Here is an 18,514-nt window from a genome sequence, read left to right as displayed (position 1 = left end):
TATTTTTCGTAGGGTCAAATATCTAACAATAGAGGGCATGCAAAGGAGATGTGCAGGGCAGAGTGGTAGGTGCTTGGAATGTGTTGCCAGGGTGCTGGTGGTGACAAATATGACAGAGGCCTTTAAGAGGCTTTTAGATAAGCATAAACACTCACTGAGAATGGACATTGTGCAGAGTAGTTAGGAATTTAATTACTCATTCGATTAGTTCAGCACAACATCATGGGCCGAAGGGCCTGTTTCTGTGTTGTACTGTTCTATATTTAAATACCTATCACCCAGGAGACAAGGTCTCTCCTACATGGGAGGGTTTAACCCAGCAGAAACTCAGCTGCACACTTCCCAACGCTCATACACAAAGTGCAGGAGGAAGTCAGCAGGTCAGGCAGCATCTATGGAGGGAAATAAACAGTCGACGCTTCAAGCCGAGGCTCTCTATCAGGTCTGGTTGAGATTTCCTCACTGCATCTGGAATACTGTGTGAAGCTTTGAACCACATAGGTGTTCTGTTATGGAAGCTGGCCAGTGGGTACACACTCTGAACTACGGCACTTGGAGGCTTACGATGCAGCAGGGACTGAGAGCCAGCACAAGCAACAAACTCATTTCTGACACTTCCCATCGTCAGTGCACAATTTAAAGTTTAGCCAAGTGCCACCCTAATCACAAAGTGTTGAGAGACAAAGACTGTGTTAAGAATTACAAGTTGCATTCTGCCTTGTTACTTAGCTTTCCAGTGGCAATAAGGCACAAATTATACAGCAAGAATTCAGTGTTTCATTCTGACCCAAACCTCAATAACATATCTCAGCACAACTGGGACCATGGAAAGACCATCTTTCCCTGCCTGTCACTCTGAATATTGTTGTTTTACATCATTACATGCTCATAACAAGACAACCACCGCTTTACAAATAAATGCTTGCTTATTTTATCTAAGGGTATGATTTCCTCAGACCGTTGTGCTCAGTGTAAAATTATACAAGGTCTAATCTTTACGTAAAGACTAATCCATTGCAGATCCAGTTGGAAGTGTACTTTTAGTTTGTTACTACAGAAACTTCCATTTACATAAACCTCACTGAACACTTTTAACTATCTTTGAGGAACAGAAACAAAACCATATGTAAAAGAACATTTTAAGAGAACACAGCCACACTGAAATATTAGACGCTAAGTCTGAAGATGTAAGCCTATTACAACACAGAATATAAACAGGAAACCAAGCAACGACAGCCAGCACGAAGACGTTTACAGACAAGAACATTTAAACTTTCGTCTCCAAACTGACACGGCAACAAATCAACCACTGCTCCGAAGCAACCGTTCACCTACCATCTTGAAAGAACTCATCTGCGGAAAAGACAGTTTAATCCACGACATAATTAGGATCAGGAGAAATCTTCTTTCAACATGCTGGTTGCAAAAGAGAAATGGGCTGGCTGTCTCAATTTGCCATGACGTGCTTCTCGGTCAGAGGAAGTTGGGGTTGAGAGGGGGAGGCCACCTTTTTGGGCTCACTAAGTAAATTGTTTAGAAGCATTAAGCCAAATCGAATATTCCTGCACTCATTCTGACCTAAAGCATTTTTGGTGCCTTTGTAATGACTCTCCCAGCTAAATTATTGCACATCCTTAATTTCAAATGAAATTAAAACTTATAATTCAGCAAAACACTCTTGTTTGATAAATGTGCAATTCCCTTTTGCTTAGAAGGGCATTTTTCGATGCGGCTTGTTAAATAGCTATTGTGATTGAATTAGAAGAAAGATGGACTTACAGTGATAGATACGAGTTGAAGTGCCCCCAAAGCATCCTATTTGATTGGCATCGCCTCCACCACCCTGGATATCCCTCTGCCACCATCCCCCCCCAACCCCGTGGCGCCATCTACAAAAGGCACCAGAGTGGGACAGCACAGTGGCGTAGTGGTTAGCACAACGCTTTACAGTACCAGTGACCTGGGTTTAATTCCCGCTGCTGCCTGTAGGGAGTTTGTACATTCTCCCCGTGACCATGTGCGTTTCCTCTGGGAGCTCCAGTTACCTCCCAAAGTCCAAAGACATACTGGTTGGTAATCTGGTTTTGCACTATTTTTAATCTACTTAATATAAATATATACACTTACTTTTTTAAATTGATTTATTTATTTTTTTCTTTCTATATTTATCATGTATTTAACTGTTGCTGCTAAGTTAATAAATTTCACAACCGATGCCGGTGATAATAATCCTGATTCTGATTCAAAGCTTCATTTATTATCAAAGCGTCTCTGTCTATACCTCTTGCTACCTCAGTAAAGCAGCCAGCATAATTAAAGACCCCAGTCATTAGATTTTGTCTTCTCCCCGCTCCCACAGGCAAAAGCACTCACCAATAGGTTCAAGGACAGCTTCTACCCCGCTGCAATAAGACTATTAAGTAGTTCCCTAGAGTGATAAAACAGACTCAACCTCCCAATATACCTCGTTATGATCTTTCACCTTGTAGTCTTCCTACGTGGCACTTGCTTTCTAGCTGTTACACTTTATTGTTATTGTTTTACCTTGTTCTGCCTCCGTCTGATCTCCATCTTCCTTCCCTTTCTTCCATGTCTACACTCCTCTCCTATCACCTCCCAGCTTCTCATTTCATCCTCTCTACTTCAACCATGCACCTTCCACCTCAACTGGTTTCACCTACCACTTACCACCGTGCACTCCTCCTCTTCCCCCCACCTTCTCATTCTTCCTCTCCAGTACTGATGAATGGACTCGGCCCCAGACGTCTCTGATTATTCTCTTCCATAGATGCTGCCTGACCTGCTGAGTTCCCCCCAGCATTTCCCGTATGTCACTGACCATTCATTCCCTGTCACAAACAAGAGAAAATCTGCAGATGCTGGAAATCCAAGCAACACACACAAAATGCTGGAGGAACTCAGCAGGCCAGGCAGCATCTATGGAGAGGAGTGTAGTCGATGTTTTGTGCCGAGTCCTGCTGAAGGGTCTTGGCCTGAAACGTCGACTGTACTCTTTTCCATAGATGCTGGGTTCTTCCAACATTTTGTGCGTGTTGACTCTATCCTATGCTTGTTTTCCTTTAAGAGTGCCAGCGCCTGCAATTACTTTTATTATTTTCATGGTCTGAGCTTCACCAGGAACACTGAAGAGTAAATAGAATCATCCATTGTCGGGATTGGAGGACCTGAGTTATAAGGAAAGATTGAGGTACACAAAAATTATGAGGGGTCTAGATAGGGTAAATGCAAGCAGGTTTTTTCCAGTGAGGTTGGGTGGGACAACAACTGGAGGTTATAGGTTAAGGGTGAAGGATGAAAAGTTTAAGGGGAACACATGGGAATAGTTCTTCACGCAGAGGTCTGTGAGAGTATGGAACAAGCTGTCTGCACTAGTGGTGCATACAAGCTTGATCTTAGTAGTTTGGGTAGGTCCACGGATGGGAGGAATAAGGTGGGCTATGGACCCGGTACAGGCCAATGGCAACAGGCACATCAAATGCTTCAGCATGGACTAGATGGACCGAAGGACCAGTTTCCTGTGCTGTACTTTTTTTGTGAGTCTATGACACTATTCCATGTAACCCTGGAGGGGAAACCACATCAGCTCCACAGGTTCTCAGTGAGAGATGTGAAGCAACCCAAGAACTATGGACAATTCATGGGGAAAAGTGATTTTCATTCACAGTCATACAATTATAGAAAGAGGCCTTCTGGCCCAAATTGACCAAGGTACCTAGCTGTGTAAGTCCTATTTTCCTGCATTTAGCCCACATCCTTCTAAATCGGGGCTCCCAAACTGGGTCCACAGACCCCTTGCTTCAAGGTATTGGTCTCCAAGGCATTAGAAAAAAAAGTTTGGGAACCCCTGCTCTAAACCTTTCCTATCCAGGAACCTGTCCAAATGCCTTTTACACGGTGTAATTTTTATCTACCTTCACCACTTCCCTGTCAGCTTGTTGCATGAACCTTTCCCCACCATGTGTGAAAAATTTAATGGGAATATATTATCACGAGAGGATGGGTAAACTTGGATTGGTTTGCCTGGAGCGCTGGAGGCTGAGGGGTTACCTGATAGAGGTTTATATGATTATGAGAACCACAGAAAGAGTGGACAGAGTTGTATCTGTTTCCCAGTGTTGAAATGTCTAGTACCAGAGAGCATGCATTGAAGATGAGAGGGGACCAGTTCAAGGGGGATGTGAGGGGTACTGTGGTAGAGATAAATAAATTAGAGGCTTTTAAGAGATGTTTAGATAGGCACATGGATATAAGGAAGAGGGGGGGATATGAACACGGTGTAGGTAGGAGGGATCAGTGTTTGGGTGGTTTTAATTTGCATTTTAGCTGGTTTGGCACAACATTGTGGGCCGAATGGCCTGTTCCTGGCTGTACTCTTTTATGTTCTAACCCTTGTCCCCTTTACATCTTATCCCTCTCACCTTCAAATGGCAATGATGTGATTAAATCCTTGGCTAGAAGAAGATACAGTAACATATGGATTCCTCAAAGTCACCTAAGGCCCCTGAATTATTGTAAATGCTTGCTTGGGAGGCAAAGGCACACACAGCAAGATTCCAAGAATAGCAAATGCTCAAATGCCAAAGTAGTCTGCTTTAGTTATTATTTCAGGAATGCTAAAACTTCCTCTCTCGATGGGATCACAGGTTCTTCTGAAGTCTACGTGAACAGAGAGCAGATACTGGAAGTCTGAAATTGAACCAGAAAAAGCCTGGAAAGGATGAATGTAGAGAGGACGCTTCCATTAGTGGGAGAGTCCAGGATCCAAGGGGACAGCTCAGAGGATTGAGATGAGGAACTGAATCATACAATTTTGAAGGTAGTGCAGGATAAAGACACCTTGGAAAATAACATTTATAAAACTCAACATGGAAGAAAAAACTGAAAGGGCTCTTCACTATCCTGTAACAATTACATTAGATTTATTATTCTATGCTTTCAATCAGTGGAAATTCAAAGTTCAAAGTAAATTTATTATCAATGTGTGTATGGGTCACTATATACTACCTTAAAATTCTTTTTCTTGGAGGAATCCACAGTAGATTGGAGAAATACAATGAAAAACTACACACAAAAGCATGTAAGTAGAAACGGCTGCTATATTGGCTTGAAGTCAATATAGTGGGTATTCTACTTGCATGAACTGATTAGAATTATCAACTCCATGTTAAAAAGCAACGCCTATTCAAACAGACAGACACAAAAGTGATTTATTAAATCAACAGCTAATTATCAAACAACAAATCTAAAGAATGCTGGTTCTGATTACTAAGTGTAAGTCACTTCTTGCTGTCTGTACACTGTATAACCACAAGCAGCTCAAGCTGATTTGCAGTTCTGAAAACAAAATGACTTGGCCGACTGATGAACCTTCTCCAGCACCTCTACAAGTTCTTAGTAGACATTAGTCTTACTGCCAGCTGAGGGTGTTGCTTTACTCCTTGGATCGTTTGCATCCTGGGACCTTGTTACCCCGTATTAACACCATTCTTATTAGTTTGCTGCTCTTGTTCTTAATGATGCAGAGGTCAAAGAAAGTTACCTCAGAGTCAAAAGGTAACACAGCACAGAAACAGGCCCTTCAGCCCAAATGATCCATGCCAACCAAATTGCTCATCTATGCTGGTCCCACTTGCCCCATATCCTCCTAAATATTTCCTATCCATGTGGTCGCCCAACTGTCTTTTAAAAGTTGCTGTTGTACCTGTCTCACTTCCTCTTGCAGCTCTTTCCACATCTGTACCACCTTCTGTGGAAAGTTGTCCTTCAAGTTGGTATTAAAACTCTCACCTCAAATCTGGTTCTTGACTCCCCACACTTTGAAAAGGACAATGCATTCACCCTATCTATGTCCCTCATTCACTTCTACAAGATCATCCCATAGTCTGCTATGATCCGGCAATAAAACTCTAACCGGGCCAACCACTCCCTAGTCCCAAGTCTTGGAAACAACCTAATAAATCTTTACTGCACTCAGGAAAGTTTTCCAGCTTAATAACTTCCTGTACAGGGTGACCAAAATTGACATAATACGCCGTGTGGCCTCGCGAACATTTTGGATGACTTCAACTTAACTGCAACATTTGGCAAGACCAGTGACCAACAACGACATCTTGCAAACAGCTTACAAAACTACTGGATACTCTTCTTCTTTTCCTTCTAAACCGGGATCAACTGCAGCTGCAAGAATGCAATTTTTGGACTGACTTAACGAGTTGGTGCTCCTGTGATCTCCTGGGTGATCTGGCATGGAGTGCAGCTATGGCTGTTGCTGGGGGTGTCAATACCTGTAGTCAGATCCATTATTCCGTGCCAGTTAAAGTGCTCAGGAAGATTAAAACTGATGAGGACGAGAGCAGAAAATGATCGGGTGTTCAGAACCATCTGCCTGCGTTTGACCAGTCTCCCTCTTGCTACTGCTGGTGGAAGGTGCAGGAGTTTTGGGTTCCATGCTGCAAGGTTCACTCGCCTCAGTGGCTCATGGCCCGTGGCTGTAGACCCACTTTCAGCTGCTGCTTGACGTTTATTGTCCTCAGTGCTGAACGCGCTTTACCGTTTGCTCGACTTGACCGAGGTTTTCAGCCATCGACTCTTGTGCTGGCTTTACTCGCCTTAGCGGCTTGTGACCGTAGACGCACTTTAGGGGATTCTGCGGTTTGATGTTTAACGTTTTGTGTGTTATTTGTTTGTGTGATTTGTTCTTTTTCTTGCCCATCTGATGTCATATAATCATATAACAATTACAGCACGGAAACAGGCCATCAAGTCCGTGCCGAATGCTTACTCTCACAATGTTCTTGATCTGTGGGATTTTTCTCTAAACAGGTTCTATGGTGCTTCTTTGTTTTGTTGCAGTCTGCAAGAAACGAATCTCCAGGTTGTATACTGTATACCTACTTTGATAGTACATGTACTTTAACCTCCCAATGTCTATACCCATCTGACTGATGAAGGCCAGCATGCCAAAAGTCTTCTTAACCACCCTGCTTACCAATACCTTTTCATAGTTTACATCCTTGGTTATGCACTTTGTCTGGAAATCCAAGGGTTTATTACTGACAAAATTACTGATATATGTGGGAAGTGCTGGCCTATTGGGGAATATGAAATTTCAATGATCAGTGATCACTAGAATACTACAGCACAGTACAGGCCCTTTAGCCCTTGATGTTGTGCTGACCCATATATTCCTTAAAAAAAGGAACTAAACCCACACTACCCTGTAACCCTCTGTTTTTCTTTCATCCATGTGCCTGTCCAAGAGGCTCTTAAATACCTCTAATGTTTTAGCCTCCACCACTATCCCTGGCAAGTCATTCAGGCACCCACAACCCTCTGATTGGGGCTCAATTCCTGCTGCTGTTTGTAAGGAGTTAATATGTTTTCCTCATGACCATCTGAGATTCCTCCAAGTGCTCCAGTTTCCTCCCGCATTCCAAAGACATATAGGTGAGGGGTCAGTGAGTTGTGAGCATGCTCTGTTGGTGCTGGAAGTATGGCGTCACTTGGCTGCCCCAGCATGATACTTGGACTCTATTGGTCATTGACACAGAACAACATGTTTGAATGTACATGTGACAAATAAATAATATCAAAATCTTAAAACATGAGGGAACTGTGGCATGAGTCAAACTAGTTGGTCAGTACTCCAGAGGCCAGACCAACAACCCAGAAGAACAAGTTAAAATCCCAGCGTGCCAACTGTTCAATTTAAATTAATTAACAAAATGCGCAAGTCTCAATAATAGTGAACATAGCTTTGAATCAAAAAGCTGTCAAAACTGAAAAAGAACTCTAAAATATTTGAATATAATCTCAAATTCTATTACAGCTGCATTTCTTACCTGCAACATTCAAAGCTGACAACAATACCATAGGAACAATTCCGCCCTTATAACCTTCTCCACAAACAGGAACTGAATACAGAATATGACAGCACAGTACAGGCACTTCAGCCCACTATACTGTGCCAACCAGCTAACCTACTCCAAGATCAAGCTTACCATTCCCTCCTGCAGAGTCCTCCATTTCTCGTTCATTCATGCGCCAATCTAAATGTCTCTAAAAATGTCCCAAATGTATCTGCCTCTAGCACCACACCTGACAGCACTTTACCACTCTCTGTGTAAGAACTTACCCCTGATATTTCCACCCCCCCCATACTTACTTCCAATCACTTTAAAATTATGCCCCCTCATATTAGCCATTTCTGCTCAGGTAATAAAAAGCACTGACTGTCCACTCTATGCCTTTTATGATCTTGTACGTCTCTATCAAATCACCCTCAATCCCTTTCACTCCAAAGAGAAAAGTCCAAACTTGCCCAACCTTTTGTCGTAGAGCAAGGTCTCTAATACAGACATACAAAAAAGCTGGATGAACTCAGCAGGTTGGGCAGCATCCGTTGAAAGGAGCAGTCAACGTTTCAGGTCGAGACTCTTTGTCAGGACTGCTTTTTTGTACGTCTTGATTTGACCACAGCATCTGCAGTGTAATTTGTGTCTAATACAGACAGTTTCCTGGTAAATCTCTTCTGCACCCTCTCGAAAGTTTCCACATCTTTCCCGTATAGAGGTGACCAGACCAAACACAATACGCTAACTATGGACTAACCACTTTTATAGAGCTGCAACATTACCTCGAGGCTCTTGAACTCAGTCCCCTGAATAATAAAAGCCAAAATACCATATGCCTTCTTAACCACCCTAATAACTTGTGCAGCAATTGTACACTGACTCTTTGTTCATCAGCAGAGGGTCATCATGGTGGTGTTTTGTGAAACAGTTACTGCTGTACCATGCAGCATTCACCACCATCTTGAGGCAATTATCAGAGTCTTGCCTCAAGAGCAAACTTGTGTAATTAAGTGCACCCCCCCCCCCCAATCTTCTCTGAACACAGTGACCTGGCTCTGGAGAAGTTGCCAAGGCTCTCCTACATGGTGGATCATTGAAAAGACACCCAACAGGATTTTAGGCCAAATAATACGTAGGGTTTGTACCCTGATCTGGAGCTAACCATGAAGATAGCTTCTCAGAACCTACCTTGTTCTTGTGCTTTCCACTCGACATTTTGTTTTTAATGTAGCTGAAAGTCCGATACACTTTAGTGCTGCTTTTTCCTTCCAGATCTTTTCTTGTAGGACTCTGTGGCAACTGACTATTGTCCTCTTCTGAGATGCTGTGTAATCAGAGAAAAGACAATTGTTTCAAGTGACACTCAATGTGAGCTTCACTAAAGAATTTCTACACTGTGTATTGGGCAAATACAGGGATGATTTGCTAGGTCAAAGAGCTGGATGAGTTGAGACATGGAATGGATACTCAGAGAGGTAAGAGTGCTAGCAATAAGGTGTTTGTGGAGATAAGGAAATGAATGAGGCAGCAGATAGGAAAACATGGAAAGAACGAAAGGTTTCCCTGTCCCAGGCTGAGCAAGGCTTTCAATGAGTACTCCTGGCAGAAAACTGAGAGCATGTTTGAGAAAAAGGGCAAAGATAAACAAACATTCAGAAAGAACTTGCAGGAAGTGAGTGAGTGAAGTTCTGGTAAGATGGCAGCACACTTGGTTGCAGCTGCCTCTCGGGGTCCAACAAATGGTGCAGCTGTTCATCTGAAAACATTTTACTAGTAATCACAAGATTGCATTGGGCATTGGCAAAAAATATTGCAAGTCCAGTTCACTGGTTGTGTTGGTGCGTGGCCTAGTGGATAGGGCATTGGTCTAGCGATCTGAAGGTCACTGGTTCTAGCCTCAGCTGAGGCAGCATGTTGTGTCCTAGAGCAAGGCACTTAACAACACATTGCTCTTTGACGTCACCGGTGCCAAGCTGCTTGGGTCCTAGTGCCCTTCCCTTGGACAACATCGGTGGCGTGGAGAGGGGAAGGCTTGCAGCTTGGGCAACTGCCGGTCTCCCATACAACCCTGCCCAGGCCTGCGCCCTGGAAACCTTCCATGGCGCAAATCCATGGTCTCACGAGACTAACGGATGCCGAAAGTTCACTGGTTCATTGGCAAGACAGCAGGGGAGCTGTGTGGCCTCAGAGACCAGGCTCTCATACTGTAGTGTTGCCTGTTCAGCCACCCAATAGAGGTGGTACCAAAGGCAATGTGGTAGAGAACAGGGGCAAAGCAGGTGAGATGTAATCTGTGCTGGGTTTGGGTCTGGCCCCTGAAGGCTGTCTTTCCCATTGGTGCTGATCTCCCGTGTTCGCTCCCAAAAAGTCAAGCTGTATTGCCTTCATCTGCAAGATGAGGAACTGCTGCGTACTTTTTCTTGCAGAAACGTGGCTCCAGGACATCCCATGGACAATCAATCTTCAGGCCATGTCACTCAGGGACTTGTGCTGACATTAATTTGTGACTGTATGTACTGTTTTGCACTTTAGCCCCAGATGAACGATATTTCATTTATCTATATATATTTGTATGGTTAAAAGAAGATTAAACTTTAACTAACCATGAACTTGAGTGATATCCACGATTCAAATTCTCTTTCTGTATACATTTGATCATATGCAGAATGCCAGCATGATTGATCAAGCCCAGTACATGAATGGAGTGAGATTTATCAAAACTACTATCCAAATCCCAACCAAAATTCCTCACTGATTTGATTTGACACAAAGGATGCATTTCACTGTATGTTTCCACGTACATAGAAAATATAAGGCTAATTTTAATCTTAAAGAAACTGCATTAATAGGCCTAAATCCCATTACAAACAGAAAGTTAGCGTTGCTTACCTCTGACCAAGAGAATTAATGGTGGATGATCTCAAATCTGGAAAATAAAAGATCCAGAATTAATTTCTTAGCAGTCTTCAAAGTGCTGAAGTTAGAGACATCTTAAGACTCAATGACACAGGAAGTTCTGGAGAAATTGAGCTGATTTAAGCCTGCCCAACGTGTGTGAACAGGATTGGAGAAAATACTCATCGTTACTAATATGACATGCTGGCACACATTGTGAAGTTGAAGAAAGAGGAATGATGGACACTGGGTATTGATACTGTAGATCCAAAGAAACTGGTTGATAATCAATGCTCTCAAAATGCTGCAGGAACTCAGAATATTAGATAGCATCTAAGGAGGGGAATAAACAATCGACATTTCAGGGTGAAGGGCCACGGCCTGAAACGTCTGTTTATTCTATAGATACTGACTGACCTGCTGAGTTCTTTCAGCATTTTAAGTGTGTTGCTCAAGATTTCCAACATCTGTAGAATCTCTTGTGTTGATGATAATCAATACTGCCTAGTTCTGTCTATAAGTTTTTCCTTCTGAACACTGATATTTAAGTTTCAAGATTCAAGATTGTTTAATGCCACTTCCACTATATAAGTATAAAGGAGAATTAAATAATTTACTCTGGATCCAATGCAACCCCAAAGATAAACACAATAAGAACACAATAATAATAAAACACAATAAATATAAATACATAAGATAGCTTAAATACATAGATTGATTATATGTCCATAAAGTGATGCTAGGCACAGGAGTATCTGTACATATGGTGATTGACAGGAAATGATAAAGTAGTGGTGGTTGTTGGGTGGGTTAGTAGGCGGAGGTGTTGCTGCTTGGGGAAAGTAACTGTTTTTGAGTCTGGTGGCCCTGGCGTGGATGTTATGTAGCCTCCTTCTGATGGGAGTGGGAGAAAAAGTCCTTGAGCAGGGTGGGTAGGATCCTTCAAGATGTTGCTGACCTTCTGCTGGTGCCTTCCTGCACAATGACCTGGGTGGTGGGCAGGCTGGTGCCAGTGATGCAGTGCTGATTTGGTTTTAAGAATCCACTGGTGTCAGAGGATTCTAAAAACAAAATGAGATTTTAATATATAAAAAAAGATTGACTCATAGAATATGGTGCATTATGGATCCCACCTGCAGTTTTGTGTGCGGTTTTGATCTTTTTTTTTATCTGGGCAAAAATATTCTTGTTCTGGAGAGAGATCAACCAGGGTTCCTTGGACTAATTCCATATATGGCAGGACTGATGCAGGAGGAGCAATTTGATCTACTCCCAATAGAATTTAGAAGAATGAGAAGGGGAATACAGAGAATTCTATAAAATTTAATTAAGACTATCTGAGACCAGAAAGAAGGACGATGTTCCTGATGGCTGAACATTCTAGGTCCAACAATCACAGCCTCTGGATATGGGTTATGACATTTGGAACTGAGATCAATGGAAATTTCTTCATTCAGAGAGTAGAATCTGAGGAATTCTCTCCCACAGGAGGCCAAGGTAATAAATGCATAGGAAAGAATCAGATAGATTCCTCAATGCCAAAGTGATTGAGGAATATGAAAAAAGGCAGGGACAAAGTACTGAAGTGGAGAAATCAGCCTTTCACCAGGGGCCTAGTCCTGTTCCTGTGTTCACAATTGCTGACGTTCTAGTGGATCACTTGTTAAAAAGTATCACGTCTAGACATCTCCAAGTGGTGACCAGAACAGGATAAGTTAATATAGGTTGTGTCCTTGGCAAACTCCAGTGATTACCTGCTGCTAAAGATGGATCACCTGAAGTTTACGTTGTCTTGACCCCATACAGGGATCAACACCATTCTCCTGCCTTTTCCCCGCTAACTTTGATTTCCTTACTTGTCAAGAAGCTATCAATCTCTGCTTTAAATATGCTCAACAACTTGGCTTCCACAGCCATCTGTGGTAATTAATTTCACAGAGTCACCACCCACTAGTTGAAGAAATTCCTCCTGACCTCTGTTCTAAACAGACTTCCTTGCATTCTGAGGCTGCCCCCTGGTCCTGTGCTTTCCCACTATTGGAAATATCCTCTCCAGATCCACTCTATCGAGCCATTTCAATATTCAATAGGTTTCAATGAGATCTCTCCTCAATCTTTTCAACCCCAGTGAGTACAGGCTCAAAGCCATCAAACGTTCCTCATACGTTAAGCCTCCATTCATGGTATCATTCTCATAAACTGAGATATTTGTACTAAAAATACAATTTTATTTAAAACCTTTATAAGTGTGTGTGTGTGCGTGTGTGTGTGGAGGTGATAAATTGATCAAAGTTTCTCATGTTTCTTTTTTCAGAAACTTGCTAAGAGAACAGACAGGGGAAGAGATAACAGATAACTGCCATCTTTTCATAGCTGCAAGTGCAGCATCCAAGCTCAATTTCAACATTAAAGAAACATTTGTTTAGGTACATGGCTGGCACAGATATGGAGGTCTATGGTCTGGTTGCAGGTCGATGGGACGAGGGAGTTTAAATGGTCCAGCACAGACTAGATAGGGTGAAGGGCCTGCTTCTGAGCTCTACTTTTCTATGACTCTACAACTGAAACTCTAACACAAACACACTTCAAAAACATACATTATATAATCTGAATATTCATTAAAGTACATAGAAATACACACAAGCGACCCTTCGAGCCAAGACCCTTCATCAGGACCCGAAGAAGGGTCTTGGCTCCAAAACGTCGACTGCTTATTCCTCTCCATAGATGCTGCCTCAGCCTGCTGAGCTCCACCAAAATATGGCTTGTCTTACTCAGGATTTCCAGCATCTGTAGAATCACCTGTGTTTACCATTAAAGATCATGTTTCTCTTATATATTCAGGGATATTATAAATGCCGCAAGAGCCTTTCTTATTTTGCAATGGAATAACTGTAAGAAGGCAGATTTCCATTGCCAACGTCACTGGTGACAGCAACAAATGCCATGTCACTCCAGATGGGTCTGGTATGGGAAAGGGAGGCCGAGAAGGTTTTATAGATGCGAAGAAGTACTCAAACTTCACAGCACTGGTATATATTGGTTAACGGAAGATGGGAATTCAGTTCTTTAAAACTTTATTACTATACCATTTGATTTCAAAGGAGTTGCCCTGGGAGTAACATGTGCATTTGGGGCGGCACGATTGCGCAGTGATTAGTGCAAGGATTTACAGTACCAGTGATCCGGGTTTACTTCCTTCTGTTGTTTGTAAGGAGTTTGTACGTTCTCCCCAGGACCAAGTGGGTTTCCTCCGGGTGCTCCGGTTTCCTCCCACAGTCCAAAGACGTACCAATTGATAGCTTAATTGGTCATTGTAAATTGTCCCATAATTAGGCTAGGGTTAAATTGGGGGTTGCTGGGCGGTGCAGCTCGAAGGGACGGGAGGGCCAATTTGGTGCTGTATCTCAATAAATAAATAAATAACAAGTAACCACACTTCATTGGTTGCACTCTAATTTGCACCCCCAAAAAGGAAGTGAAAGGTGTTATACATTCAGACACTGGCACTAGAAGTTATTAGGCACAGCTAGTGGAGTGCTGTTTGTGAGGAGTCAGCCTGCCACCGCTCCCCCCCACCCCCCATACAACTGTGTGGTCTGCCTCTGGGTGTAGCAGTTTCCTCCCACAATGCAAAGATGTACAAGGCTGGTAAAGATAAAGATCTTTTAAACATTAACTTCATTTGTCATACGTACATCGAAACATGCAGCAAAGTGTGTCACTGTGCATCGAATCAAATCGGCAAATGTCGTCCTAGGCAGTTCGTAAGTGTTACCAGACGTCCAGTACCAACACAGCTTGCCCACAACTCACTAACCCTAACAATACATCTTTGGAATGTGGGAGGAAACTGGAGCACCCGGAGGAAACCCACACAGCCACAGGGAGAATATCCAAACTCCTTAAGGAGGTGGTGAGAATCAATCCCCAATCTTACAGCTAACTGTTGTAAGGTGTTGTGCTAAATACTGTGCTATCATGCCATTCTGGTAGGTTAACTGGCACTTTCAATTGCTCCTAGTGTGTAGCTGAGTTTGTGGAGTCTTGGGGGAGGTCAAAGTTCAAAGCCAAGTTATTCTCCAACTGGGTGTTCAACCAGTGTGCAAAAGATAACCAACTGTCCAAATAAAAATAGATAAAATAATATTTATAATAAAAAAATACATAAATAAGCAATAAACATCAAGAATATGAGATGACAAATCTTTGAAGGTGAGTCATAAGCTTTGGGAATATTTCAGTGATGGGGCAAGTGAAGTCGATGAGAACGTCGGGAGACTTAAAAAAAAAAGTGGGATTAATGTAGGATTAAAGAAGGAATTCTGATGGCTAGCACGGATTCAATAGCCGAAGGGCCTGGTATCAGTACTATATCCCCTGATGACTCCATGATAAGTATTTCTTGTAAAACTGCCCTGAAATTTAATATGTGTACCCCGACTGCACACCTATTTCTAAACTTCTTGTTTCATACTGTTGGAATGGCTATAGAATGGTTAATTGTCTTGTCTTTTTCTATGCTTGCTTACATTTTTATATAATCACCTATAAAATACGTGTAATTGCTCAGTGAATTTTCCAGTAATTACGATACAGTTGGCTCTGTGTTATTCTTGAAACTTCTTAGTTTTAGTAGGTGCCATGTTACTTGAATCTGGCATTTTTATAGTCCTGGTGAAGGATCCTGGCCTGAAATATCGACTCTTTATTCCTCTCTGTTGATGCTGCCTGACTTCCTGAGTTCTTTTAACATTCTGTGTGTGTGCGCGCGCGCGCTCTGGATTTCCCGCACCTGCAGAATCTCTTGTGTTTATTATGTTACTGGTTAACCGTTATCAGTGGAATTTCTGTTATCACACACAGTCACCAGAGACAAGCATGACTACTTTTTATTTGGTTTTTTTGATTCTCACAACGCTTCCCCCTCCTTCTTCGCTCTTGTAACGTTCAATAAAATGGCCGTAAGCAACAATTTTTATGCCTAGCTCTTCACTTCCAAAGAACTTTTGGATCCCAAAGGCAGCAGTTTCCAACAATAAACACAAGTCCTGATGAAGGGTCTTGACCCAAGACGTTAGCTCTTCAAAAATGCTGCCTGACCTGTTGAGCACCTCCAGCATTTTGTGTGAGTTATTCATGATCTAGCAATGCTCAAAGAATTAATGTTTCGTTGATTAAAATGGAAATCACATTTGTTTTTGACCAGCTCCTGGAACAAAGAGCCTTCAGAACCATCAAATGATACAGCACCAACAAGGAAACAGCTGTGCTAAGTAAGGGCTTCAGAAACCTTTAATATAGGGTTAAGAGTTTTCGGTGAAGCAGGAAGTAGTGCCACAGGAAGGAGAAGGGTATGTGTTGGGCAATCTATCTGTAGATTAAAAGGAAACGAGAGTTAGAAAAATTTGGCAGGAGCACTGGCCATCAGAGGAGAAACATGGCACAAGAAGCTGAGATTCAAGTTACGACGGGAATCATTTCAGTTTCAGACTACCCACACTGGAACACTGGACACAAGAGATTCTGCAGGTGCCGGAAATTTGACTGTTGTTTCCCAAGAAAGCTTCGTAACCAGAAAGGATTCCCAGAGTTTATGTTGAATTATACTTTAAAAAAACACAGGTCAGGCAGCAGCAGTGGAAGTTAATAAGCAATCTATATTTCAGGCTAAGAACCTACATCAGGACACATAAAGAGGTTTTTATTTTGCAGTTTGTTTCTGGCTTTTGCCCAATCACATTAAAATTCTATCCCTGAACCACCAGAGAACAGCTTCCATCTATTTCACATCTCTTAACCCCAAGTGATCATATGTCTTCCACCTATCAGCTCCCAGCTTCTTACTTCATCTCCTGGTTTCACCTGTCTTCTGCCAGATTGCATTCCTCCCCCCCAGACATGCCCTCTTCTCATTGCTATCATCAAGGAGGAGACACAGGAGCCTGAAGACAGGCATTCAATGTTTTAGGCACAGCTTCTTCTCCTCTGCCATCAGATTTCTGAATGCACAATGAACCCACATACACGACTCCACTATTCTTTTTTTTTTGCGCTCTTTTTGCATTAACTTAATTAAACACACACCCCCCCCCCCATTGGATTCTGGTTAATGGGGGCCAGCTGCTTATCTGGGACAACTCTTAAGGACCAAAAACGAATTGAGAAAATTGCTGGGATTCCCTTCATAAATTTGGGACACCAGGTCACTTAACTGGGGCAAGAGACTGTTGCTGAACAGGTTCTAACTAGTATCAGATAATGCACATGTGGCCGTTAGATGCTACACTGTGCTCAGAGCGATCAGCTTTTACATTGCTTCATTTGTGTGTTTCTGTTCAAAAATCAGTGATTTTCTGTCACAAATAGTTGGTGAGGAATAAACAAGAGGACAATTGCTACTGTTTTGTTACTGGACTGCCAACACAGATGCCTTGTGCAGGAAGGCACAGAGTCGACTGTACTTCCTTAGAAGGTTGGCGTCATTCAATGTCTGTAGTGAGATGCTGAAGATGTTCTATAGGTCAGTTGTGGAGAGCGCCCTCTTCTTTGTGGTGGCGTGTTGGGGAGGAAGCATTAAGAAGAGGGACGCCTCACGTCTTAATAAGCTGGTAAGGAAGGCGGGCTCTGTCATGGGCAAAGTACTGGAGAGTTTAACATCGGTAGCTGAGCGAAGGGCGCTGAGTAGGCTACGGTCAATTATGGAAAACTCTGAACATCCTCTACATAGCACCATCCAGAGACAGAGAAGCAGTTTCAGCGACAGGTTACTATCGATGCAATGCTCCTCAGACAGGATGAAGAGGTCAATACTCCCCAATGCCATTAGGCTTTACAATTCAACCGCCAGGACTTAAGAACTTTTTAAAAGCTATTATTAATGCTTTTTGAGATAGTGATTTAGATGCATATCATATTTTTTTACTGAGTTAAGTATTGTATGTTATTAGTTTTGCTACAACAAGTGTATGGGACATTGGAAAAAAAGTTGAATTTCCCCATGGGGATGAATAAAGTATCTATCTATTTATCTGTTTTGCTCACTGCGATTTCAAGTATTCACACTCGGAAATGCCAGAAATGGCTGGAAATGAAAGTGAAACAATTTTACTACAATGAGCTAGGAGCTACAAAGAATTTGAAGACATTGACAATCATCTTATGCCAGATGGTGGTGTAATGGCATCAGCATCGGACTTCCAGGTGAATGGTCCCGAGTTTGAATCTGGATGGTCCCTGGCAAGCTTTCCATCCATGCTGCGTTGAGCGAGCAACTTGGTCTCATAAAATAGTTGGGTGTATAAAAGGGAGGTCAGGAGGATGAATACAGGGCCCTGGTGGAGGACTCTGTCAAATGATGCAAGCTGAATCATCTGCAGCTCAGCATCAGTAAGATATAGGAGATGGTGACGACTGCCAATTACCTGGGGTACACCTGGTTGACAGACTTGAGTGGAGCACCAACACAGAGGCCGTATACAAGAAGGACCAAGTCGCCTCTACTTCCTGAGGAGACTGAGGTGCTTTGGAGTATGCAGGCCTCTCCTTCACATGTCCTACCATCCTGCTATCACCAGTACAATCTTCTATGTGGTGGTGTGCTGGGGCAATGGCATCAACAGGCTCAATAAACTGAATAGAAAGGCCGGCTCTATTATAGGAGTCAAACTGGACACACTGGAGGCTGTGGTAGAACAAAGGACCTTACGGAAAATCCTAGAAATTCTGGACAGTGTTTCTCACCC

The 18,514-nt window shown here is 42.6% G+C and overlaps 1 protein-coding gene across 7 annotated transcripts in view; it reads right to left on the bottom strand.

Moving 5' to 3' along the window:
• The window catches only part of akap13 (A-kinase anchoring protein 13), a 554,439-nt gene that overhangs the window by 123,425 nt on the left and 412,500 nt on the right, over positions 1-18,514 (bottom strand). For all 7 annotated transcript variants that reach the window (XM_073032598.1, XM_073032600.1, XM_073032601.1 and 4 more), the window contains 2 exons: positions 10,764-10,800; positions 9,063-9,198 (listed from right to left, as the gene is read on the bottom strand). In XM_073032598.1, the coding sequence (XP_072888699.1) occupies positions 9,063-9,198; positions 10,764-10,800 (173 nt within the window). The remainder of the gene's footprint in view (positions 1-9,062; positions 9,199-10,763; positions 10,801-18,514) is intronic.

The sequence above is a fragment of the Hemitrygon akajei genome, chromosome 30 (assembly GCF_048418815.1).
Source record: "Hemitrygon akajei chromosome 30, sHemAka1.3, whole genome shotgun sequence".
Taxonomy (NCBI): Eukaryota; Metazoa; Chordata; class Chondrichthyes; order Myliobatiformes; family Dasyatidae; genus Hemitrygon; species Hemitrygon akajei.
Note: the sequence above shows the minus strand (reverse complement) of the source record. Positions and strands in the feature narration are given on the sequence as shown.